This window comes from Stenella coeruleoalba, assembly GCF_951394435.1.
Source record: "Stenella coeruleoalba genome assembly, chromosome: X".
In the NCBI taxonomy this organism is placed as follows: Eukaryota; Metazoa; Chordata; class Mammalia; order Artiodactyla; family Delphinidae; genus Stenella; species Stenella coeruleoalba.
Genome location: NC_137152.1, coordinates 22307203 through 22334867, shown reverse-complemented (window position 1 = coordinate 22334867; position 27665 = coordinate 22307203). Strand labels below are relative to the sequence as shown.

Genomic DNA, 27665 nt, shown 5'->3' with positions numbered 1-27665 from the left:
ATTTCGGATGAAGGAACAAAGAGTAAAAGAGTAAGGAAAATTCATACTGTAATCTGCAAACAGCAGACAGGATGGTGAGAACACAGCACAAAGTGCCTACGGAGTCAAACACCCGAGATGAGTCTAGAATGAAAGGTTGAAGCTGGGTTGTAAAGGGATGTGTACACCAAGCAAAGTCTTCAGACTTCATACTGGGTGACAGGGCCCATTAAAGACTTTTAGGTAGAGAAATGAAATAATATCTCTGTTGTGGACATATAATTGCACAACAGTGTGGAACAGTAACTAAAATAGGAAAAATCTGGAGGCAGAGAAACCACTTGAGAGGACATTGCAGTCACTTGGAGAGTAGAAATTAGTATGAACAACAAAGAATGAATTCAAAAGACATTTCTAAGGGTACATTGGAAAGGTCTTAGTAGCAATTAAGGCAAGCTAAAGAACGTTAAGGAAACAATGATAAGTGATAATTTTCTAGCTAGTGTTACTGGAGTGATAGTGATTCTATTTATCAGAAAAAGAAAGGAAACATCTGAGGAGGATATAGCTTTGTTGAGGTAAGTATCAAAATAGATTTTGGTACATGTTGAAGTCAATGTGTCTTTTAGACAAATAGGAAGAGGGGACTATTAGGAAAGTGAAAATATATTTCCGGTGCTTGTGAAAATGTTTGGATTTCGTTTCTGAGTCATTAATAAGTATTTATTAAGTGAAGCTACTGGAATAAATAAGGATGGGGAGCAGTGGCTCACAAGCTGACTGCACAACAGAATCATCTGATATCTGGATTTAACAGATCTGAGGTGGTACACGGGCATCAATAGTTTTTAAAACCTCCCCAGTTAATTCAAATATGCAGCCAAAGTTGAGAGCAACCGATGTAGAAGAATAAAGGGAGAGAGTTGAAAACAAAATTCTGGTAAACACCAGCATTTAAGGAAAATTCAAAGAAAAGGTGTCCCAAGGAAACTTACTAAGTTATATATCAGAGAGCTAATAGTAGACATGATAAAGGTCAGTGTTAAAACCAAGAGAGACCCAAGGGATCTGGCAATTCGAATTTCTTTGGCCCTTTCATGTAAAATTTTAATAGAGTAGCAATGAAGTCAAACAGTCTTTCATCATCTCCACTCTACTCTTAAACGCTTCCAATCAGCTTTTATTTTGGTTATTGTATTTTTCAGTTGCTTAATTTCCATCTGTTTCTTTTTATAACCTATTTTTATTTGCTGAGATTTTCCATTTTTTTCATCGGTTTTCAGAGATTTTGTAGTTACTTGCTGAAGTATTTTTATGATCAGTGTTTTAAAATCCTTGTCAGATTCATCTCATTGTTGGTATCTTTTCTCATTAATGTTGTAATTTTCCTGACTCACGGTCAGGTCAGTGAGTATTTTTTTTTTTAACTCTATCCTGAACATTTTAGTTATTATGGGGATGTGGATCCTATTTCATCATGTTTTTCTTTTTTTAAATAAAGGCAACCTTCCTGTTGAAATGTAAAATGTGGGCCAAGTGGATATGTATGTTCAGCTTCCTCCTCAGCCATGCTGACACCCTTCCTGCCTTGTTGCCTCCAGCTCACTTCCTACTGGGCTCCACTGACACCAGAGGAGGGAAGGTCGAAAACTGGATGCCAACTAGCCCTACCTCGCACCACCTCGTCCTGCCTTTTTGATGGTAGAAGCTTTGCTCCTCACTGATACCAGAGAAGTGAGGTGAAGACTAGCAGTGACTAGCCCTGCCTCACAGTGCCTCGCAGATTCCCATTGATGCCAGCTGGGGGTGGAGACTCAGGACATCACTAGATTCCACTGACACTTCTCTTGCAGAAGAATATAACTCCTGCCTACTTCCTCTGGGTGAAAGATGGAAGATCAGGACCCCACTCATGTGTGCTGACTCTACCATAGCGTGGGGATCATATTATTGCTGCCTGCTTCCACCAGGCAGGGGATGGAAGATTAGCTCCCTGCCAACATCATCTGGTGGGACAAGTGGAGCAGTGTGGTCATCTCATTCCTCAAGTCCGGAGGTTCCTAGACAATCCTTCTTTCCACCTTTCACAACACTTGCTTTGCTTGTTGGCTGTGTTCTATCCAGCCTTTTCAGTTGTTAGGGGAGGACTGGGAGGAAGGCAGCTACTCCATCTTGGCAGTACCCCATTCTGTTTTAAACTGTGGCCACAGTATCTATAACAATTTATTGCACACTTATTTTCTCTGATGCAAATGATCTGAAGGTAAAAAAAAAATGTTTTTTAAAAGTCTTTGTAATTCTAGCATTAGCATATTACCTAGCGATCAGTAGTTATTTCTGAAATGGATGACTCAGTAAATGGATTTAACTGAGTACCTTTTGATAGATGCTTAATATGTACTTTCAATGAGAAAGAAGAACTTTTTAGTCTCTAAAGAGAAAATCAAGACTTGAACAAAGGAACTAGATACTAGATAAAATACATTCTATATATGTAATTTGAAAAAGTATGCTTTTAGAAAGAACTTAACACACAAAAATCAAGCATACTTCTAACAATGCTAATAATGTACATGTTGAAAATGAAATTCAAAAGGCACTATGATTTATAAACACACCAAAGAAAATGAAATAATTCTGTATAAATTCCATAAAATGTGTACAGGATTGTATGCTGAAAAATACAAAATGCTGAAGAAATCAAAAAAAGAAATCCTAAGTAAATGGAGAGGCCTACTGCATTCATAGATTAGGAGTTTCAACATAGTAGAGACAGTAATTTTCCTCAACTTGAGCTATACAGATTTAATGCAATGCTTACCAATATTCCAGTATAGTTCCTTGTAGACATAGATAAGCTTATGCTAAAATTTATATGGAGAGGAACAGGCCCTACAACAGCTAAAAGGATCTTGAAAAAGAAGGATAAAGTGGGAGGACTCACTGTACTTGATATTTAGTCCTACTATACAGCTATAGCTACACTAACCATGACAGAGTGGTACTGGCCAAGGGATAGACACATAGATCAAAGGTATAGAATACTGAATCCAGAAGTAAACCCAAGCAAACATGCCCAACAGATCTTGAATAAACATGCAAAAGCAATTCTATGGAGGAAGCTAAACTTTTTAAACAAGTGGTGCTGGAGCAACTGAACATCTATCGAAGAAGCTAAACCTTGACCAAAATAAACCTTATACCTTATATAAATATTAATTCAAAGTGGATCAGAGACAAATATAAAATGTAAAGCAATAAAACTTTTGGCAAAAAACCAATAATTTTAAAAACAATAGAAAATTTTCAGGATCTAGGACTAGGCAAAGAGTTCTTATATTTTTGTACCAAAAACACAATCTGTAAATTGAAAAAAAATAATGAACCGAACCTCATCAAAATTAAAAACTTTTGCTCTTCAAAAAAGCCTGTTAAGAGGATGAAAAGACAAACTACAGATAGGCAGAAAATATTTGCAAACCACATATCCAAGAAAGGATTAGAGCCTAGAATGTACAAAGAATCCTCAAAACTCAACAGTAAGAACACAAATAATCCAGTTACAAAATGGGCAAAAGACATAAACAGACATTTCACTGACAAGTATAAAGATGGCCAATCAGCACACGAAAATCCATCATTAGCCATTAGGGAAATGCAAATTAAAACCATGAGATATCATGATACACTGATGGGTACAATGGAAAATAGTGACAATACTAAATGCTGCAAGCATGTGGAGAAACTGGGTCATCACATATTGCTGGTGGGAATGTAAAATGGTACAGATACTTTGGAAGATAGGAGGGCAGTTTCTTATATGATTAAACATGCAACTGTCATACAAGTCAAATTCACTCTAGGGCATTTATCCCAGAGAAATGAAAACTTATGTTCACTAAAAATGTACATGAATGTTCACAGAATATCTATTTTCAATAGCACAAAATGGAGGCAATCCAGATGTCCTTCAATGAGGGAATGAACACTGTGCCAACGTCCATACCATGTAACACTACTTAACAATAAACAAGAATGAAAAACCCAATTCCAGTATTTTTTTTTCTTTTTTTTCTTTTTTTTGGCCGTACCGCACAGCATGTGAAACTTCCCTAACCAGGGATCAAACCCATACCCCCTGCAGTGGAAGCGCAGTCTTAACTGCTGGACCACCAGGGTAGTCCCTCCAACATTCCTGAATTGCAAAAAATAGACATGGAGAACAGATTAGTGGTTGCTGGGGGTTTGGGATTGGGGTGGGGAGGTGGATATGGACAACAGAAGGGATCCTTGAGGTGATGGCATTGTTCTGTATCTTGAATGTATCATTGTCAATATGCTGATTATGATTTTGTACTATAGTTTTATAAAATGTTACCAGTGAGAGAAACTGTCTAAAGGATTCATGGGATCTCCCTATATTATTTCTTGCACATGAATATGAATCTACAAAATAAACTTTTAGCCAAAAAGTAGTGTGCCAAACAACTTGGTATGTTACAATTTAGAGGACATTAAATTACTTACACAAGCACCAGCTCGCTATGCATATGAAACTGCTAATAAGGCATAACTCGGAAGAGGAGGATTAAAAAATCGGGAGTCAAGAGGAAAGGAAAATTTCATTTTTTTAAAAGTAAACTTATTCTTTTAACTGGCAATAAAGGAAAAGAAAGTAGTTACACAGCTCTCCTTCATTCACTTTTTCATGTAAAAATAAAACATTCAAGAAGGAGAAAACTGAGTAAAAAGCCAGGTACCATGGAACCAAGAATTACGTGGTATTATTCTATCCAAAATAGCTACTTATAGATGGGAGTAGGAAAGCTCTTGTTCATTACACTGAGAGTAATCTTAGGCGTTTCCGTTATTTACACCATTGACTTGTACATATTTAGGTGTAAACACTGTACATGAAAACGCTTGTTAAAACTTTTCATTGATAAGTTAATAACCCAAAACACTTATCAGAAAGACTAGAACCTTTGAGCAGCAGCTAACATTTTCAAACTTCTAAAACTCTTCATAAGTGGATTATTTAAAAACGAATGGTGACAGTTTTGTGGTCTGATAGCTAACAACATGCCAAAATGTCAGTGACTCAACTAACAGCCCTGGGCTCCCTTCACGTCATCAGCACCAAGGCATGCTATTTAAACTGCTGTTTATAATGATTTTGAGTACCACTTTCCAAGTTGGAACAGGAAGCCGGATCAACACTAGCTTCAAATCAATTGGAACACTCGAATTCCAGTGACAAAAGCATCTTTTCCTGCAGTTTATCGCTTTCTCTAGAATACCACTTGACACATATAAAACTTTAAGGTGTTTGTCTTTTAGTTTCACCTTCCATTAAAATATAGACACACGAACATGTGGCAAATGTCACTGTTCTTGAAATTCTGTTACCTTCATTCATTACTGCAACTATAAGTTCAGACATTTTAACGCAATTTCTGAGCATTGGATCACTGTGTATATTTAAACACATCAAAGGATTGCAACTTCAGTGCTTCAGAAGTTCACATTACTAACATAAACACAACCTTATTTTCCCATCAAAAATAAATAATGAAATTAAGTGTTAGACTATGGACATTCAGCTCAATTCGAATCTCAGATAAATGAGGACATTTGCCTATCTTGAAGAATCACCTCCTACACATGCATCAACAATCAGAAATAATGTTTTTTAAGAAAATGCAGCAGATATGAAATTAAATCTGATAACTATTTGTCAAGTAAGAACAGCCAGTGCAAACAGTACTCTAACTATATTAGTATGGCGATTATTTATCAATGCACCTACAAAAACTTTACTTCTATTAAGAGTTATGTTTAAACATAAAAGGGTTGGATTCCCTTTTTTAAGGGAAAGAACAAGAGTTGGCAAAGGAATAGTGCATTTGTTCTTTTATAATTCATTCCACATTTTTCCCAAGCAGAACTTTATTTGCATTCATTTATATTTTCCAAAATGAACTCTGATTTATATGTTGTCAGCGTTAAAAAGATAAAGTTATGTTTAACTTTCATCTGGCTTTGACCTATTTTAACATCCTAACACACCTGTAGCCATAACCCTCCATAAAGGTTATTCTTATAGGCTGATGATGAGCGGGAGACACAAACCTTATGATAGAGGAGTAATAGCTGCTAATGAGAATTTCAGAAGTGCAAGTCGAACTTTGATTTGAAAAAGACACTAGGTGATTCTGAGACTTTCTCCAAATTGAGAATCAACTGCTTTAGATTTGGCTTTATATATAAGTCGAAATAGGGACACAAAGAAATAGATTTAAACACACCCTCTATATGCCTATGCCCTGCTTTGCCAATGTTCTTATAGTCTAATGACATCCACAGTCATTCACAGTCCATGAAGGGCTAAATGCTTAAACTGAGACTTTTAACTGCTAATGTGAGACATGGATATTGTCTTAACGCGTTATCACTAAGCAAAGTACATATATCTCTTCCAAAAGCAGACGAAGATATGTAGATGTGTAATGGGTTTCTTTGTGGATTAAGGGCACAGGCTTTGTTATTAACTTTTGCATTGGCCCTGAGGGACCCAAAATATTTTTGTATTGACTCAGCATTTTTAGTCAATAAAATGATCTGGAACATAGCCTTCGCATTCCCTAACATGGCAAGGCTGCTTTCCTCTTCCTGTGCACATAACACGTTACCTAAATCATCTTTGCAGATGTGTTCGAACCAGAGGTATCTGTGCTCTATCTGTCTGTGAAGGGCAATAACAAAATGTTACAACCCATTTAGCAATAAACTATGCATCCTTTCTGCAAGTCTTTGCTTACATTTTATTTGCAACATTTCACCTCCTCTATAAATTTTATTTCATAGTCTTTAGTAATTTCTGGCAACATAAGTAGATACCCAGATGGTATCTCTTTTCTCCATAAGCCAGAGATAATGTCTCAATATAAATTCCAATGCCATCGTTTTATGATTTAGATTCTAAATTTTAGAAAGCAGCAACACACACAAATATTGAGACCATAGCCTGAGGTGAAAGGGATAGCAGCAAAATTTAGGTATAAGAAAGCAACATGTGATATAATTGATTCAACAGTAACAAAATCAAGAGTATACCTGATGACACAGGCGTAAAGACCACTATCCTGCAGTAATGTTGGCCGGAACCAAATGGAGTCCTCTTCCTTGCTCATTCTACTTCCATCAAAGGCTATTGGCTCTTCAAAGTCTCCAGGGCCAGAGCTTTTGTACCACATCAAACTGAGTCCAGCACTCTGGGCTAGGGAGTAATTGGCTCTGATATAACCATAAAAGAGTGCACATTTGATTCGAACAGGCTCTCCCACCAAAACTTGGTATTTCTTGATATCGACAGACCAATCTGTGCATCCATCAGCTGTAGTTTAAAAAGACAGAGAAAGAGAGAAAGAAAAAACATTAGAGGAAAATGGAATCAATTAGTTCATTCATTCATTTATTCATTCAACAATATTTATTGAGCATCTATATTGGACAAGATTCTTCTCTAAGCACAGACTATGCAGCAATGGATAAAACTCAGAAGGGCACTGAAAAGTAATTTATCCTACTAACAAACAATATATTCAACACTTAGTTTGCTTCTGCTGATATTTATTCTTAGTTTAAATCAGTGTGATGGTTATTAGCTTATGGCCTTCTCATTCTAAATCCACGTTTGCCTGTTCTTTGAAAATGGATCTGGACCTGTGAAACAGTTTTCCTTTGCTAGCTGGCACTGACACTTTGTTAGTAAAGTGTTCTGAAGAGAGATTTCAAAGGAAAGGGTTTGCTCCCTGGTTCCAGCATGCTTGCTTGGAAGGCTCTTGCAGTATGCAAGGTCCTGCAGGACACGGTAGCAGCTTGGTAATTTTTTAGCAGATCCTCAGGTGAGACACCTTCTCATGAACAGCTTTCCCAGATACCTTAGAAGGCAAGTCCCTGTCCAATTGCAGAGGGCAGACTTCCAACCAGTTCTACCGGTGTGCCACCTCAGTGACTTCTGCCATTCAGTAAGCCATGAATTTTCCCAGTAAGGTCTGGCTCTCACTCTGGGAATGGGAAGATGGGAGCTTTTCTTTGGGTGCTCTCAGCTAGGGGTAATGGCGGCCATTCCTCTATTCTTTACAGTTCTTTTGTTACAGACTGAACGTTTGTGTCCTCCTAAAATTCACATGCTGAAGGCTTAATCCTGAATGTAATGCTATTTGGAGGAGGGGCCTTTGGGAGATAGTTAGGTTTATATGAGGTCATGAGGGCAGAACACTTATGAAGAGAGTAGTGCTCTTATAAGAAGAGACACCAGAGCTTGCAACCTTTCTCTTTCTCCTTCTGATTACTTATAAAGAAGATGCCACGTGAGCACACAGCTAGAAGGTGGCCATCTATAAGCAGGAAAGAGGGCCCTCACCAGAAACCAAATCAGCCAGCACCTTGATCTTGAATTTCTCAGCCTCCAGAACTGTAAATTTCTGTTGTATAAGCCACCCAGTCTCTGGTATTTTGTTATGGCAGCCTGAGCAGACTAGTACATCATTCCTTCTTACTAGCCAATCCTTCATTACTCCAATAACCTATTACATTGAAAAACTCTTTATATAAGCTTTCCTTGTTCAACTTAGTGTATTTTTTTTCTCTCTGATTGGATCCACACAGATAAAATGAGGAATAAGTGTTGTACAGCCAAACAAGACAAAAAGAAATACAACAGAAGTGGGTCATGCTCTAGTAGTGATTCACAGCCAGAGACACAGGTAGATGGTTACTTTGCTGATTTCTGGGAGCATTAGGGGAAGTGTAAAGTAGAAACCATGGTGGGAAATGGAGCTGATGGGATGGGAACTAATTGTATTTTCTGAGTTTCTTGGAAGTACCATCTTCCAAATGGCATCTTGGCACCATTTTTATCACCTCTCTCCCCTACACACACACACACACACACACACACACACACACACACACACACACACACACACACACACACACACACACAAACAGGTCACCACAGGGCAGGTACATCACCATGTTTATTATCATGGAGAAGTTGTGGATCTCCTGCCTAGAGAGGGCACTTGCTCAACCCCTAGCAACAAAATCAATCTGACATAGCTCACAGTATACAAATACTGAGCAAAAGGGCAAAAACCAAGAAAAGAGGACCTCTAACAGCAGTAGCATCTGAGTACTGCAAGCAGGGTTTAACTCACTAGAGATTAAAAAGAGGGCAACTTGAAGGATCTGAGAACAGGAAAATTCATGTAGAATTCAAAAGAAGGAAAATGATCAAAATGAAAAGGAAGATGTATATTAGAGCAAACAACACACATAATTATGGAATTATCCAAATTTCTTATCTTAAAATATTATCTAACATCTGATGAGCACTTAATTATGTGCTGAGTTTACAAATTTTCATTCCCCTTTCACAAAAACACCCATTCAGGCTTTGGACTCATTGTTCCCTCTACATGGAACTTGTGTCACCAATCAACTGCATGGCTTCCTCCCTCCCTTCCTCCATACGTCACTTCCTCCAAGAATGCTTTTCTAACTGCCCTGCCTGCAATACCACCTTCCTATCCTAGTCACTTGACCCAGATTGTTCTTTAATATTTTTTCACAAGACTCACTGCTATCTGACGTTACATCATGTACCCAATTTTTGCTTGCTTTCTGTCTACCCAACATAACATAAGCCCCTTGAGGTCAGGAACTTGGTCCTTCTAATTCACTTCTTTAACCTCAGGGCCTAGAACTGTGCCCGCTAACCAGCTCAACACACACTGACTGACTGACTGACTGAATGAATGAATTCTTGAATAAATAAACAAAATAATGCCAAGATTTACAATTGAAGAAACTCAACACCAGCTCATATGTGGAAGTTCTGGTATTCTCATCCAGCTACATATGACCCTAGAATTCATTCTCTCTACCACCATGGTATTCTGTTTCCTAATAAATGTAATTTAAATTTCACACCATTCTTTAATTTAGTTTACTTTTACTACCAAATGTTGGTCTAAGATTCCTAATGAAGAGCCGTATCGAGGTACTGTCTAGAGTAACTGTGCTGGAAGCTTGGTGGACATCAACAACATCCAAGTCATTACCATCACTCCTGCCAATGACTGCCACAGAGCTGGCTCACCACACTAAACAGGATGACAGAACTGTATACAAACAGAGATGTCAAGGTTACATAATTACATGCAGTATTTATCAACACAATTTTGTACATTTGTCTCACTGCATGAAATGAATCCTAGGTGGGATTTTATTTTAAACAGTTATAGTTCTGGCAATAAGCATGAAATTATCTTGTTTTACCACGATATGAATTATAATACAATTCTAGAATTACATTATTGTAACTGAGGCCATCTGTCTCAGAGGATATCACTGCCAGTGAAAAAGGCTGGTACACCTTCAAGGTAGCAGTATAAACAGTAAGATGAAATTATTCAAATTCTCAAAAGATTTGTAAGGTAAAGCAAAATGCTTGAAGCTAAAAGCAAAAATACTTAGCCTAGAAATTTCTAAAAAGTTAGTAACAAATTAGATCAAGAGAACAGAAGGAGAGTTGTGTTTTGGGGGATAGATAGAGATATTAATACATACTTTCAAAATACGCTTACTGAGAATAGTGTTGAAAGAAAACCATAAATATTACTGAAAATTAGAGTTATTTAGTATCTATTGGGAAAAAAGTTTCAAACAGCTCTGATTCACACGCCAAGGAAAAGGCAGAGGTGAAATTAAGAAATACCAGCACCTTGGATATCAGAGACACTTTATGTTAATTTTAATGTGGAAATAAAATGTAGGATCTGTGGCTTAGGAAGTATTGCTACCATTAGACTAAATGTATGATGTTCAAAAGTAAACTATAAATTTATTAACATGTTAATACTTTTTTGGGGAAAGACGGCAAATAATATAAAGAACAATTCAAGATATCTTCAAATTATTTTGATAAACACATTTAAATAAATGAACATATATTTTTTCAATAATTAAAGCATTTTATTAAATAAGTGAGGAGTGCTATTTTTTTTCCTTTGTTAACATTTCACCGCATTTGCATACATTCTCACTCTGCATGTATCACAATTTTTTCCTAAATGATCTGAAAATAAATTAAAATAGAGACATAATGATATTTCACTCACTCCTAAAATACTTCAGTATGGATCTCCTTTGAATAAAGACATTTTTCTTACATAGCTGCAAACCATGTTTTTCTTAATCTTGTCCAGCGGGACATCTCAAATCTTAAAAGAAAATGTGATAACTTAAAACCTAACTCTTGATGACAAGAATTGCCAATTATATGTTCAGTTTTTCCTTACTTCAGTACATAAGGTCTGTTGGCTTGGAAACAGTCATTCCAAGCCAAGATATTTCCATATTTCTATACACTGTTAATTCCATTATGTAAGTTACCAGGTAACCTTTATTATTTTTAAATTATCATTGGGTAATTCTGCAGGACAATAGTATTTAATCGGTTTTTCTGTCTTTCAGAATAAAATATCCTTCTGTAAGCCTCTCTCAGAAAGTTAGCTATTGGTATTCTCTTTCCCTGATGAGAAGATTCCATGGAAATACTCTAGTTCGATGTCTCCTATACAGCACATACTCCTTCAGAGTCAACGGGACTTTATAAAGCCATGAAGTTACACTGGGGGGTGAGAGTAGGAAGCACCATATTCATTTATTTTTGTTACCGCCCATAATATTGTAGATTATATGAAGATGGTGATGGAATTAAGATTCAGAACTAATTCCTTTACAAGTAGTTCATATTGATGTACTATTTCATGGACAAAGGCTACATAGATTGGATAACGTAAATATATTCAAATGAGGGACTTCCCTGGCGGTCCAGTGGTTAAGACTTCCGCTTCCAATGCAGGGGCCTCGGGTTCAATTCCTGGTCGGGGAACTAAGATCTCACATGCAGCGTGGTGTGGCCAAATTAAAATTAATTAATTAATTAAAATGAGATTAGGGAAAGCATTGTTAATTTGGTCACTATTACTACATATATAAGAGTGCAAAATATGTCATGGTAACAAGCTTGAAAGTTTCATTCTTTAAAAAAAAAGTGTTATCATAGAGCTCATATATAATGCACCCTAATATGAAAATGTAAGACTTTACTTATAAAAAGGCAAATTATACTACTCTTGAAGTATCTACTTGAGTAGGTACATTGGAATAATGATAAAATAATTAAGGCATCTGTGATAGTTTAATAGAGGTCCCCCCATCCTCTTTACTAAACAGATCTATCCATTCTTCAGCAACTTAGAGTATTGCCTGCTAACAGTTCACAACTGTCTCCTTCTGTTGAAAATAACCCTTGATTGACAAGAACCATCTTGGTGGGAAGTTTACATCCCCTTGGGTCTGCCTACTGCCAATAAGTGACTGATGTGAGTGTAAAAAAAAAAAAAAAAGCCTGTTCCTTTGTCTCAAGTAGAGACAATTGTACAGTGCAGTGCCTGTTCCAGAGCTCCTCTGTGTGTGGACCAGGCCGAGCTTAGAGGTTAACTGTGACCTATTCACTCAGCTCTCTCCCCTTTCCTGCCCTGCCTTCCTCCCTCCCTCCCTCACTCCCTTCCTCTTAAGTTTTCCCTGAAGAGCACTCCCTCTATCAATGGTGTGCATCAAAAATCCTGTCTTAGGCTCTGTTGTAGGAAATCTGATCTAACACAGATTTATATATTCATGTAGCAAGAACTACCTTCATTCCAGTTTCTGTCCTAGGGGCTGGAGACATGAAAACATAAGACACAGCTCTTGTTTTCAAGGAGCTCACACTGTAATCCAAGAGACAGACAGAAACTGAAAGCACAATGGAAATGCAATGACAAAGAAATGCATAGGGCTAGTCAAGAATATGTTCCATGAAGAGAAAACATTTGAGAAGTCTGTCAGAAGTTAGCCATTCAAAGAATTGGCAGACAGATATTTAATTTGGAGGTGAACACAAAAGCAAAGGCACAGAAATAAGAGATAGCAGAGTTTTGCAGGAACTACAAATGGCTTTGTGGTGTAGAAACAACAAGTTTAGAGCAGGAAATAGCAAGAGATGGAGGGAAAGAAGTGGGCAAAGACAGACTGTGGAGGTATTTTTATAAGATGTAAAAACTGTTTGATTTCATTGTGAAAGTGATGGGGAAATATCACAGACTTTCAGTCAGGGAGACGATGGACACAGTCTAATATTTTCAAATATGCTATGCTGACTGAAATTTTAGGTAGACATATCAGGTAGAAGGCTTTATCCAGGAAAGTGATGTTACTGAAGGTCTGAAGTTGGGCAGTGGTAGTAGAGAAGGAGAAACGGGAAAGATTTAGGAGGTAAAATTGGCAGGAGTAGGTGAATAACTGAATATAAGCATCAAGGAAGAGGAATGATATTAGTTTACTCTGCAAGTCATATCTTTTGTCACAGACTGAAATATCTTTTGCATTCAACAAGAAAATCAACCATTCATGTCAAGGGGTGGGCTCTGTGAAAAGTTTTTCTAATTTCTTCATTTAAAATCTTTTATGCAATGAAAATGTAATGAATTTTTTAACTTTTTATTTTATATTGGAGTACAGTTGATTAACAATGTTGTGATAGTTTCAGGTACACAGCAAAGGGACTCAGCCATAAATATACATGTATCCATTCTCCCCCAAACTCCCCTCACATCCAGGCTGCCACATAACATTAAGCAGAGTTCCCTGTGCTATACAGTAGGTCCCTGTTGGTTATCCATTTTAAATACAGCAGTGTGTACATGCAATGAATTTTTAAAATGTCTCACAGATAGACCTGAATGTGTGCATATATATATATATTCATATTCATATTTTTTGAAAACCTGCAATGATTAAAAATAAATATCTGGCATATTGGCATCATTTGTCTCTACCCCTAGTGTGCTTGGAAAAGCCAAACTTGAGACATGACCGTGGCTAGGGAGTGTAGGCCATGCACATCAGCTATCATAGACATGGAACAAAAAGGCTGAGGCTAGATTTCAATGAGGTGAATTCTGCTCTTTGTCTGCACTAGCTGCTACTCTTTCCACATATGAACTTCATAAATGAAAAGTGGCAATGCTGGAATCCTTCCAAGGAGGAAGCAGAGGTGCCCCCAAATTATCAGCAGCAATGATTACAGCAAAATATGACATAAGTTAATGTTTATAGTATATGCTGGTTCACACAACACTTCGTCTTCATCTCTACTTTCTGGATTGTGTTTATCTGATGTGAAATATTGCCAGATTCTTGCTTTAGAGATATATACAATGTGACAATTTTGGAAGAGCTCTTTCAAATATTTTGGAGAGATCTGTGTGGGTGGTAAGAACTGAGGTTAACTCAAGAGACTCTGCCAATTATCAGGAATCCAGTTTCTAGAATACCCTTTATCTGACAAAGCCTGGAAGTTATCATCTGCCATGCTCTCAATGTAGGTCATCTCCAGGTGGGTGCAGGCCTTGCTCAGGTGTTATCAAATTTCTTCTAAGATATGGTTCCCTCTTTATCAGGAGACAGGTGATGCCAAGGCAAATAGGATCCTGGTAGTATAGTTACCCCTCCATCATACCTTAGCCTCCACATTCTAGCAGGTATCCTAGATACTAATACACAAAACCCCATGCATTACATAACACACACTTGGTAAGGATTTATTCTTAAAAGTGTTTGTATTCTTCTGATTAAAAAAAAAGGGGGGGACTTCCCTGGTGGCGCAGTGGTTAAGAATCCGCCCACCAATGCAGGGGACATGGGTTCGATCACTGGTCTGGGAAGATCCCACATGCTGTGGAGCAACTAAGCCTGTCCGCCACAACTACTGAGCCTGCGCTCTAGAGCCCAAGAGCCACAACTACTGAGCCTGAGTGCGGCAACTACTGAAGTCCACGCGCCTAGAGCCCATGCTCCGTGACAAGAGAAGCCACCACAATAAGAAGCCCACGCACTGCAAGGAAGAGTAGCCCCTGCTCGCCGCACTAGAGAAAGCCCACGTGCAGCAACAAAGAGCCAATGCTGCCAAAAATAAAAAAATAAAATAAAATAAAAGGAAACAACAGGAGTAGTAGTTTCATAACCTATCCTTTAGTTTCTTTTCTCAGTTGAGATCCTAATTCTATTAAAAGTTACATCATGACATTTTACTGAACATTTTATAATAACTACATAACAGTCCATAATAGTGTTACATATAATTTGCTTAGCCCTTCTGCTGTTAGCCTACCTTAAGTTTTTCCCCTAGATTTGAATGTTCTAAATAATTCTGTGATAAAATAACTTTATATACAACGTGCCACAACCATCCCCTCAAAAAAAAAGTGTACTTTCCTCAGGAAATAATTCCAGAAGAAAAATTCCTGGATCAAATAATACATTTTCAAAGGCTTTATACAAAATTTTAAAGAGATTTTCAAAAACTGTCTCATAACCTCCTTTCACAATAGCCACCTAAATAAGTGTACTTTTTACTTCATGTGCTAAGACTGTATTAACTCTTATGCACTATTTCTTAAACTGAGCACCAAGTATAGTTTGCAAACTTTGGTGTCTTAAATTACAAAAATATAGCATCATCAGAAACATCACTCATGGAAGTCCTAATCATGGCAATCAGAGAAGACAAAAGAAATAAAAGGAATACAAATTGGAAAAGAAGAAGTAAAACTGTCACTGTTTGCAGTTGACATGATACTATACATGGAGAATCCTAAAGATGCTACCAGAAAACTACTAGAGCTTATCAATAAATCTGGTAACGTTGCAGGATACAAAATTAATGCACAGAAATCGCTTGCATTCCTATACACTAACAATGAAAAATCAGAAAGAGAAATTAAGGAAACAAACCCATTCACCATTACAACAAAAAGAATAAAATACCTAGGAATAAACCTACCTAAGGAGGTGAAAGATCTGTACTCAGAAAACTATAAGACACTGATGAAAGATGGAGAGATATACCATGTTCTTGGATTGGAAGAATCAATATTGTGAAAATGTCTATACTACCCAAAGCAATCTACAGATTCAATGCAATCCCTATCAAATTACCAATGGCATTATTTTACAGAACTAGAACAAAAAAATCTTAAAATTTTTATGGAGACACAAAAGACCCTGAATAGCCAAAGCAGTCTTGAGGGAAATAAAAAGAGCTGGAGGAATCAGACTCCCTAACTTCAGACTATACTACAAAGCTACAGTAATCAAGACAATATGGTACTGGCACAAAAACAGAAATATAGATCAATGGAACAGGATAGAAAACCCAGAGATAAACCCACTCACCTATGGTCAACTAATCTATGACAAAGGAGACAAGGATATACGATGGAGCAAAGACAGTCTCTTCAATAAGTGGTGCTGGGAAAACTGGACAGCTACATGTAAAAGAATGAAATTAGAACACTCCTTAACACCATACACAAAAATAAACTCAAAATGAATTAAAGACCTAAATGTAAGGCCAGACACTATAAAACTCTTAGAGGAAAACATAAGAAGAACACTCTTTGACATAAATCACAGCAAGATCTTTTTTCACCCAACTCCTAGAATAATGGAAATAAAAACAAAAATAAACAAATGGGACCTAATGAAACTTAAAAGCTTCTGCACAGCAAAGGAAACCATAAACAAGATGAAAAGACAACCCTCAGAAGGGGAGAAAATATGTGCAAATGAAGAAATGGGCAAAGGATTAATCTCCAAAATATATAAACAGCTCATGCAGCTCAATATCAAAAAAACAAACAGCCCAATCAAAAAATGGGCAGAAGACTTAAATAGACATTTCTCCAAAGAACACATACAGATGGCCAAGAGGCACATGAAAAGCTGCTCAACATCACTGATTATTAGAGAAATGCAAATTGAAACTACAATGAGGTATCACCTCACACCAGTTAGAATGGGCATCATCAGAAAATCTACCATCAACAAATGCTGGAGAGGGTGTGGAGAAAAGGGAACCCTCTTGCCCTGTTAGTGGGAATGTAAATTGATACAGTCACTATGGAAAACAGTATGGAAGTTCCTTAAAAAACTAAAAACAGAATTACCATATGACCCAGCAATCCCACTACTGGGTATATACCCTGAGAAAACCATAATTCAAAAAAATACACACACCCCAATGTTCATTGCAGCACTATTTACAATAGCCAGGTCACGGAAGCAACCTAAATGCCCATCAACAGGCGAATGGATGAAGAAGATGTGGTGTATATATATATATATACACACATACATACATACATACAATGGAATATTACTCAGCCGTAAAAAGGAATGAAATAGGGTCATTTGTAGAGATATGGATGAACCTAGAGACTGTCATACAGGGTGGAGTTAAGTCAGAAAGAGAAAAACAAATATCATATATTAACGCATATATGTGGAACCTAGAAAAATGGTACAGATGAACTGGTCTGCAGGGCAGAAATAGAGACACAGATGTAGAGAACAAACATATGGACACCATGGGGGGAAAGTGGGGGGCTGGTGGGATGAATTGGGAGATTGGAAATGACATATATACATTAATATGTATAAAATAGATAACTAATAAGAACCTGCTGTATAAAAAAATAAATAAAATAAAAATTTAAAAAGTACAATCCACAAAAGTACCCAAATGCCATATTTATTTTAATACAAAAAGAAATCACTTATCTGATAACTGAATGGCAATGCTGTCACAGCCATTATGTATCAACTCTGAACCTCTGACTGAATTCATCACACACAGTTTACTCTATTTCAAGCTATTTTATTCACTATTATAATTGGATCCATTCATTTCTGTATACATTTTCAATGAAAGATTTGGTTAATTTCACTTTTTGTATCTCTACAAAACCCTCTAGTTGGGCCATGAAACGGATAAGAGTATGTGCATACAGATAGGTCAAAAAGTGTTGCCAGCTTCAGGCATTTTATATCTTTGGGACACTTGTTGGACACTGGATTAAATATCAACATGATGAGCAACAAACCAAACAGAGATCAAATCTAATCTGTTTCCCATTTTAGAGGCACCTCACAGGAAAGACCTGTTGGATGGCAGGACGCCCACCCTGCAAACTCATCCTTAAGAGAGTAACAAAGTTTAAAGTGCATACTTACTTTCATTTTGTTTTAGAGCATATAGCAGAATAAAATTCTATTTTTTAAGCTTACAAGTAATAAAAGTCTTTAAATTTTAGAGCAATTCCAAGTGGGCTATTGTTTGCAGCAATGAAGACACAAAACTACATATAACACAAGGCAGAATGGAGAGGTTCCATGAGTAAAGACAGCATTGCTGAGGAAACACAGAGCAAGAAGTTTGGCTGTATCTCAACCCAGAACTATTTTCTATTTTTCAAGTAAACTAATGGAGGAGAAATATATAACTGGGAAGAGCAAAAAGAATATAAGAAAGAGATGGTATTTTAACCATATCTCAATTCAAAACTTGATAATTGTGAAGAGAAAATTCCAAGTCCATGGGATATCCCAGTTAGTACAGTAAAGGGTAATGTTGTAAAACAGTGGGATGGGGTGAGGAGAAAAGCATAACCAGGTAAAAATGAGATCAGAAAAGTGGGATGGACAAGACACCAGGCCAAGAAAATTGAACTTACCCCAGTAGTTTACCAATTTTAGTGTGCATCAGCATCAACTGGAGGAGTTGTCAAAAGACAGATTATTTGGCTTCACCATCAGAGCTCCCGATTCAGAAGGTGTTGGTTGGCACCTAAGAATTTGCATTTCTAAAAAGCCCCGGGTTGATACTTTTGAGAACTACTGCTCTAGTCAATGGAGCAAGTGGAAAAAGTTCGTGAAATAAGTGGTATTTGATCTACATTTTACGAAGATCACTCTAGTGGCAATATCAAGGCTGGATTGGAAGGAGACAGCCAGAAACAGGGAGATCACTTAGAAATCTCTTACAATAGTAGAGATGAAGTAAGAAGTGGGGGAGATTGTAGAGGTAGAATCTACAGGATGGGGAGACTGATCAGACAGGAGAGATGGAGGAAAGGAGTAGTCAAGGATGACGCTGAGGTTTCAACCCAGGATTCCTGAGAGGATTGTGACATCACTAAAGGAAATAAGGAGCAGAAGCAGGTCGAGGTGGCAGATGACAAGTGTGGCTGGGGTAGAAGACCCATTTGTTATCTTACAGCACGTTTTCTGCATTTATCACAGGTGTTTATACAGCAGAACGAATTGCTTCCATTGCCTAGTCTGTGCAACGAAAGCACTGCTGTGTATCTTTTTTCATATTGTGAGTTCTGCTGGGCATTAGAGTCCCCTTGAGTTAGAGAAAGATTCAAGGGAAATGGGAATGAAGTCTGCTGTGTATTTTAATATGCATTTGTTTTCATATGAATAATATCACAGAGATTGTCTATTTGATTAATTTCTTGCAGAGATTGTGGGTGAAAATTAAACACACACAGTTTGTGTATTGCTCCTTCAAGTGAATTTCTAAGTGAGAATTTTAAAAAAGGTTAGAGCCATTTTTTTTTTTTTACTGATGCTGAGTCTATTTTTATCACTGTAGAAGTCTCATGAAAATACATAATATGCTATATACATATTAGCTTTACACACAACTATTTGGGCATTCATCTGCATTTACACGTGCAATCATATATCTATTATGACGGGAATCTATTGACATACTGTATTTCGTTCAGGGTATTATGAGCAAGTATCTGTACCTCCTGTGTGATCTTTGTTTCCCATCTTTGTCATGTGTGTAAAAACAACAGTTCCATTTTATTTGGGTAGAACTCCTTCATTTACATAGTATTTTCATAAACACTATCAGACTGCAGCAAGAAAAAAAGTGGTAATAAATTCAGAAAAAAATCATGGGGAATTTTTTGCATTTTTTCATGTGTACTTAAAGAGCCAGGAACAGAAAAAAAATCAAGTATAGAAGATTTCCTTGAACCTTAAACTCTGCTTTTCAGAGGTTTTGTTGACATGCTCTCAGGTATTCTTTAAATAATCAAAGCAAGTAGAAATCCATGTTTAGACAGTAGAAAATTACATTGATTCAGATTTTATCATTTTTGGCTTTGTTTTCCCCTGTCTTTGAGAGTGCAGCCTCTGGGTATGGGCTGATAAATTTGAGATGATGCACTTATGTGAAAAACTGTACTGGACAGTTGTTGATATGGACATCCACTAAATTCAAAGCAAATTTAAATACTTTCAGTGTTGCTTAGCAATTAAAAGATCCAAGTGCTGGCTTAAGTGAGATTATCTTCACAGTCTCTTTATTAATACTGATTAAACTCAAAACTAGAGGAATCTTCTGGCCTAGCAGGTGCTACTTCATGATAATGTTTATCACAGTTAGTTATTATTATTTACATAAAAGTTTAAATTCTCAAGGAATGGCAGTTTGCTTTTTATTTGGTTAACTAGTAAATACTTTTAAAGAGGAACATGTAGCATATAACTTCTCATGGTTCATCCAGCTCAATATCCCTTCTTCGGCTGCGGTACCAAAAAGCCATAGCTAGGTTCCTTCATGTACCTCTCAAAGGTTAAAAACCTAGACCCTTAGCAGTCACACCATTGAGCCTTTCCTTTAATATGTTTCAAAGAGAAAATATCTGAATTTTGGGGAGAAGGAATGGTTCAACCATATTTAGTGTGAGCCACCTGTGGAGGGAGGTGCTCATTGATTCATTCTTTACTGCAACAAATATTTATGTAGAAACTGTTATCTCAGGCACTGCTGGGGCTGGAATAAAGCATTTGGTATCTTACTGCATATCACATTAAGCAGGGTTCCCTTCCTTTGTTCTAAACTTGTAGTTTATATTGTTCCCACTGTATTGTCATGGGCAAGATGGGACATTTGTCTCAAACGTTACTTTATTTTTTCAATCTAGTATTCATGGATGTTTTCAAAGCTAAACAAGGCACTGTTGTGGGTCCCTTGTAGTGATCAATCATTAATGTGTTTTTAAAAATATTTTATTGTTCCCTAGTTTTCAAAGGCAAGTTCTTGTCTTTGTATTTGACAGCAAGGGTCACACTGGCCTATACAAAGACCCACTTGGGTGCCATGCAATTATGAGAAATAAATATGTACTGTGAAATCTATCAAGCCTGTGCATTCTCTTTATTTCCATTACTGTACCATGAAATAGTCAATCACGTTATTCTTTTATTCTATAAATTGGAAAATACTGAATAATTCAACAGCTCAAATTTCAGAACTTCATTCAATGAGGAGCCATAGTCCCTGATCTCTATTTTAATATGCTGCCAGTTATTGCAAGTCATAATAGTACAATACAGGGCCCGGGATGAATATCACTCACTGAGTTGTTTCCTTGAATGGCTTCAGGGTATGAAGTAAACTATATTACATCACTGTCCTCATAATGAGATCGTTCTGCTGGATAAACAAGCTCCCTGCAGGCCCTACCTGCTGATAGGACCCGGTGAACCAAATATTTAACACTTCACAGAGGCTCCTCCCTGCCTTTCTTCAATATTGCATGCATCATTTTCAAGAGTAAATTTGATGCAAAGAAGTAGAAAATTGAGCTACTGACTCCTGGGTCCATTGCTACAACCTGGCTTAGTAACAAAGCTTCAATTCAATTTCTGGGTCCTGTGAGATAATAAAAGTTTCAAAGTTCCCAATAAGATTGTTGAAATCTAAATTCTTATTCTATCTGACCAATTTATACATGACATTCAGTGAAACCAGTCCGCCCAAGGAAACCACTGAAACAAAGCATGGAGTTAATGCAGTGTTAGTTCATTTGCTTGAAACAGTCACTGAAAAAACTGACTCATGCAGAAAATGGAAACTTTTTATTCCAGTGTTTAAAAGATGACACCGTTGCCTCAAAAACACATCTTCTACCATTAAAACGACGGCTCATGCACGAGAAAAACAACACAGCTTAGAAATAATACTTTGAGAGTTTTCACATGCGAGGATGTTAGAACACCAAGTTTGGCTGAGTTGTGTGTGTGTGCAGTGTGTGTATATTGCTTTCCCCCCTAAGTTCAGTGTTACAATTTTAATAAACTTACTGTCTCATAGTTTCCTTTCATAAACTGTACAACAGAATAATGCAAAAGCATGTCCTTTTAGTCAATAAGTCATGTACATCACTCTCATCATGGAAGTACAATGCTGTAAGTTCTTTACCACAATCATGCAAAGAGCACTATGAGAGTGTTAGCTTTTTCTAGGGGAGTCAGAAAAGGACTTCAGGGGGGCATGTAATAGACGGGGCTTTGAGATTCATCATAAATTCAATGATGGCAACTCTAAGAAGTGAAAACAGGCAGGCTAACAATGTGAGTAGTGAAATAGTGGGGTTATTTGAAAAGAAGTTTGGTTTGGCTACACTACAGAGTTTGTAGTCCCAGGACAGGCAGTGATGGAGGAAGTGGTTGAAGAAGAAGGGCAATTTGTTTATTTATCTACCCTCATGCCCAGACCAGCCATGACCAATTAGTGCGAAGATGACCTTTTAATCAAGGGCTGTCAATTCCTAGGCAGGCAAATACCCATGTCTTGGTTTCTTCAGAAAAGAATGAACCGGTCCAATCAAACTCCTCCTCTCTGAAGAGAAACAAAGTGCTTAAGACAGATTCAGGCCAGAGAAGCTGTGATGATCACACGTAATTCAAAGTTAAAACAGAAAAGCAACTATGAATAAATAGAGAAAGCTAGTCCTAGAAGGTAAGAGTGGCGAGAATGCACAAAATGAAGCTTAGAAAAAGCAGAGAGACAAAGAGACCCATTAAGGAAAGGACCAGAGACCAAAACGAAGTCCCCAGAACTTAATTCTTGACTTCTTTTTAGTTCCAAACCTAAATCCCACACATCTTTATAATAAAATGCTTTTTGAAATAATTTGAAAGGGTTTTGAACTTTGCACCTAGAGTCTCATTAAAATATTTTCATAATTGGAACAGTACTACAAGAAGCAGGATTTCATTTTCTGCCTTATCCATTAATATAATATAGTATGAATTGTTCTTTAAATATTATTTGTAAAGGTTATTGTTAGTGGCTGCATATTCATTCCATAAATGTATATTATTAGATATTTAATTTGTTTTTTCATTTTAATATACAGCACTGTGATCAATATCATTTTATATACATTTTGTTTGAATTTCTGATTTTGCCTTCAGAATGAATATCTAAATCAAGATTACTGGGTCAAAAAATATCATATGTTTTGCCAAATTGCTTCTGTAGAGTTTGTGTCTATTTATATTCCTGTATGCAGTGCATGAGAGTATCCATTTCACACCTTCCTAGCTATATGTACTTATTTCTATATCACTGCATACTCCCACATTCAGTGCCCATTCTATTCTTTCCATACCTGCTTATAAATCCACAATCAGTGGTGGTCCTGATGAAGTTTTCTCCACTATATGTATCTTTGCACATTTTCCTTTCAACTTCCAGGTATACAGTGATGACTCTGAATTTACATATCTATCTGTGCTCCTCTTTGATGACTTTCAAAACTGTCATCCATTTATTAAATTTGGTAAGCCCTAAATGCAATGAGTTTTTATTACGGCAGTTGCTGACGGGAGGGAAGCTTGATTATTTGTGTATTATCTTACCTTATGTGTGCCACCTCAACCTGACAGGTCATAAGTGGCGAACTCTTCTAATACAATTAACCTTTATTGCTAATGAAAACATTTTGATATCTATCATGTTTCATCAGTACACACTGATAAATAATTTTAAATCTTTAAAGTTACCCATTGACACAAGAATAAAAAATTTTTAAAAGGATCCCACATTTCCCTTTTCCTGAGAATTTTCATATAATGGATAAAACTAAAATCTAACAAAAAGTCGAATGTTAAAAAAGAAATCAATTCTAGGACTTCCCTGGTGGCGCAGTGGTTAAGAATCCACATGCCAATGCAGGGGACATGGGTTCGATCCCTGGTTTGGAAAGATGCTGCAGAGCCACTAAGCCCGTGTGCCACAACTACTGAGCCTGAGCTCTAGAGCCCGCAAGCCGCAACTACTGAGCCCTCACACCGTAACTACTGAAGCGTGTGCACCTAGAGCCCATGCTCCGCAACAAGAAGCCACCACAATGAGAAGCCCACGCACTGCAACAAAGAGTAGCCCCTGCTCGCCACAACTAGAGAAAGCCTGCATGCAGCAACGAAGACCCAATGCAGCCAAAAATAAATAAATATTTTAAAAAATGAATTCTATTTCAAGAAAGGTAAATTAAAATTGTAATCAAAAGAAATTTTTAGACATTCATTCACAGAAAGAGAGACAAGATGAAAAGGCAGAGGGCTATGTACCAGATGAAGGAACAAGATAAAACCCCAGAAAAACAACTAAATGAAGTGGAGATAGGCAACCTTCCAGAAAAAGAATTCAGAATAATGATAGTGAAGATAATCCAGGACCTCGGAAAAAGAATGGAGGCAAAAATCGAGACGATGAAAGAAAGTTTAACAAAGACCTAGAAGAATTAAAGAACAAACAAACAGAGATGACCAATACAATAACTGAAATGAAAACTACACTAGAAGGAATCAATAGCAGAATAACTGAGGCAGAAGAACGGATAAGTGACCTGGAAGACAGAAAGGTGAAATTCACTGCCACAGAACAGAATAAAGAAAAAAGAATGAAAAGAAATGAAGACAGCCTAAGAGACCTCTGGGACATTAAACGCAACAACATTTGCATTATAGGGGTCCCAGAAGAAGAGAGAGAGAAAGGACCCAAGAAAATATTTGAAGAGATTATAGTTGAAAACTTCCCTAACATGGGAAAGGAAACAACCACCCAAGTCCACGAAGCACAGAGAGTCCCATACAGGAGAAACACTCCGAGACACATAGTAATCAAATTGGCAAAACTTAAAGACAAAGAAAAATTATTAAAAACAGCAAGGGAAAAACGACAAATAACATACAAGGGAACTCCCATAAGGTTAACAGCTGATTTCTCAGCAGAAACTCTACAACCCAGAAGGGAGTGGCATGATATACTTAAAGTGATGAAAGGGAAGAACATACAACCAAGATTACTCTACCCAGCAAAGATCTCATTCAGATTTGATGGAGAAATCAAAATCTTTACAGACAAGCAAAAGCTAAGAGAATTCAGCACCACCAAACCAGCTCTAGAACAAATGCTAAAGGAACTTCTCTAAGTGGGAAACACAAGAGAAGGAGAGGACCTACAAAAACAAACCCAAAACGATTAAGAAAATGGTCATAGGAACACACGTATCGATAATTACCTTAAACGTGAATGGATTAAACGCTCCAACCAAAAGACACAGGCTTGCTGAATGGATACAAAAACAAGACCCAACTATATGCCATCTATGAGAGACCCACTTCAGACCTAGGGACACATACAAACTGAAAGTGAGGGGATGGAAAAAGATATTCCATGCAAATGAAAGTCAAAAGAAAGCTGGAGTAGCAATACTCATATCAGATAAAATAGACTTTAAAAGAAAGAATGTTAAAAGAGACAAGGAAGGACACTACATAATGATCAAGGGATCAATCCAAGAAGAATATATAACAATTATAAATATATATGCACCCAATATAGGAGCACCTCAATACATAAAGCAACTGCTAACAGCTATAAAAGAGGAAATCGACAGTAACACAATAATAGTGGGGGACTTTAACACCTCACTGACACCAATGGACAGATCATCCAAAATGAAAATAAATAAGGAAACAGAAGCTTTAAATGATACAATAAACCAGAGAGATTTAATTGATATTTATAGGACATTCCATCCAAAAACAGCAGATTACACTTTCTTCTCAAGTGCGCACAGAACATTCTTCAGGATAGATCACATTTTCGGTCACAAATCAAGCCACAGTAAACTTAAAAAATTGCCAACTCCATTTTTTTCCCTCAAGAGACAAACTATACAACTATAAGAGACAAACTATACTTTCAAAACCTGGTTCTGTGATACAGATTCTCTAAGCATATAATGAATGCAGTAAAATTCCCATTTTAGCGTGCCTGCCTAGATATTCAATAAGATTATGATGTATATCCAAATTATTTTCTCTGATATATAAGCATGATTGTATGCTCTATTCTCCTTCTATATTGTGGAAAGTCCTTAATGCACTTGTATTCTACCTCCACGGTTCTAATTTGCTCATTGACTATTATAAAACGTAAATGAACAAGTGCCAAATTAAGTAACAGAAAATAAAAATATCAACAACCCCAAATAAATGCAACACATTGGGGTCAAGCCAACTAAGACTGACTGATTTTAAGGGAAGATATTCTTTGCATATTAGCATTAACGATATGTCACATGTCCGAAAAACTCCACGGTATTTCACTTCTAATTAAAGAGCTTTGACTTACAGACACATATTAATTCATGGTTATTTAAATGTCTCTAAATAAGTGAAAAGTATGCAGCTTAGACTCCATTAAATACATTTTTAAACAATCGGTAGGAACAGAGTTCTACAATAGAGAAAATGAAGCCAAAATCTGGTTCTTCGAAAAAAATTAAAAAAATTGGTAACACTCTAGCAAGACTAACCAAGAAACAGAGTTTAATAAAAATTGCAGTGTAGTAATTATCAGGACTGGTGTGTATTTTATAAACAGGTACATGTACCTGTAGAGTAACTGAGACTCTAGTCCCTGAGAACAAAGTATACTTTTTCAGTGCTTAAGTCAATGTTACATAATACATTTATAATTAAAAATTATAAATGTATATATTCATATAAAATAAATATTATATTCACACTCATTTTTCGGTTCTGTTACAAAGGATCTATGGGAGTCGAAACAAAACAAGGCACTGTAATTCTTTCCTTGTCTCTTACCCCCTTCTGCTTCTGAGAATGCTCACTTAAGGATGGAACTGTAACCAATCCAGTCTTCAGTCTGCAACCACAGATGGCTTCACAACTCTTATAAAAGAATAGCTTCATCAACTCTTATAAAAGAATAGTAAAAGGTGTATTACTTACAAAAATTTCAAGTACACAAAAATGCTAACATATATATTCCAGAGACTATGGGGAGAATATGCCCCCACCCCAGAAGGTCTTAAAAGAAGAAAATTCTGATTCTTGTCTCTATTAAAATCACAGTAAGCTTAGGAAAATTAGGCATGCTTTTGATATAGTATATTTTGGGGCCAATTTGTCTTGAGAGCGACAACACAAAGTAATATACTATAAGCACTACAATAGCATGAGCAAAGGATAAAAAGGAAATTTTATCATTTTCATTATAGAATGTGTATATGTGCATCTAAAGTAAACTTAACCCATATGCTATTAATTACTTTAAAAGATATTAGAAAATCTAAACAGCATATTTTCTGACTCTTCCATAATTGGGAGGCTAGAATATATGAGAACATATTTAATTTGGAAATCTATAACTTTTAAAAAGAAGAGCACACTGTTTTAACTTTGCTTTATTGGGAGGGTGGGGGGAGAGAGAGTGAGAGACAGGGAGAGGGAGAGAGAAAATGGATAATGAGTAAGATTATAAATAAAAAGGAATTAACTGGTGAGCCAATTCCAGGGTAGTTTTAACAAAGGCCAAATACTTA

General features: G+C 36.7%; 1 protein-coding gene across 6 annotated transcripts in view; it reads right to left on the bottom strand.

The window, feature by feature from the left end:
- Window positions 1-27665, bottom strand: part of IL1RAPL1 (interleukin 1 receptor accessory protein like 1) — a 1345156-nt gene that overhangs the window by 656543 nt on the left and 660948 nt on the right. For 5 of the 6 annotated variants that reach the window (XM_079910445.1, XM_079910444.1, XM_079910446.1 and 2 more), the window contains one exon: window positions 7096-7375. In XM_079910445.1, coding sequence (XP_079766571.1) covers window positions 7096-7375 — 280 coding nt within the window. Of the gene's footprint in view, window positions 1-7095; window positions 7376-26925; window positions 27039-27665 lie in introns of all 6 variants that reach the window. The other variant, XM_079910448.1, reaches the window with a different exon arrangement.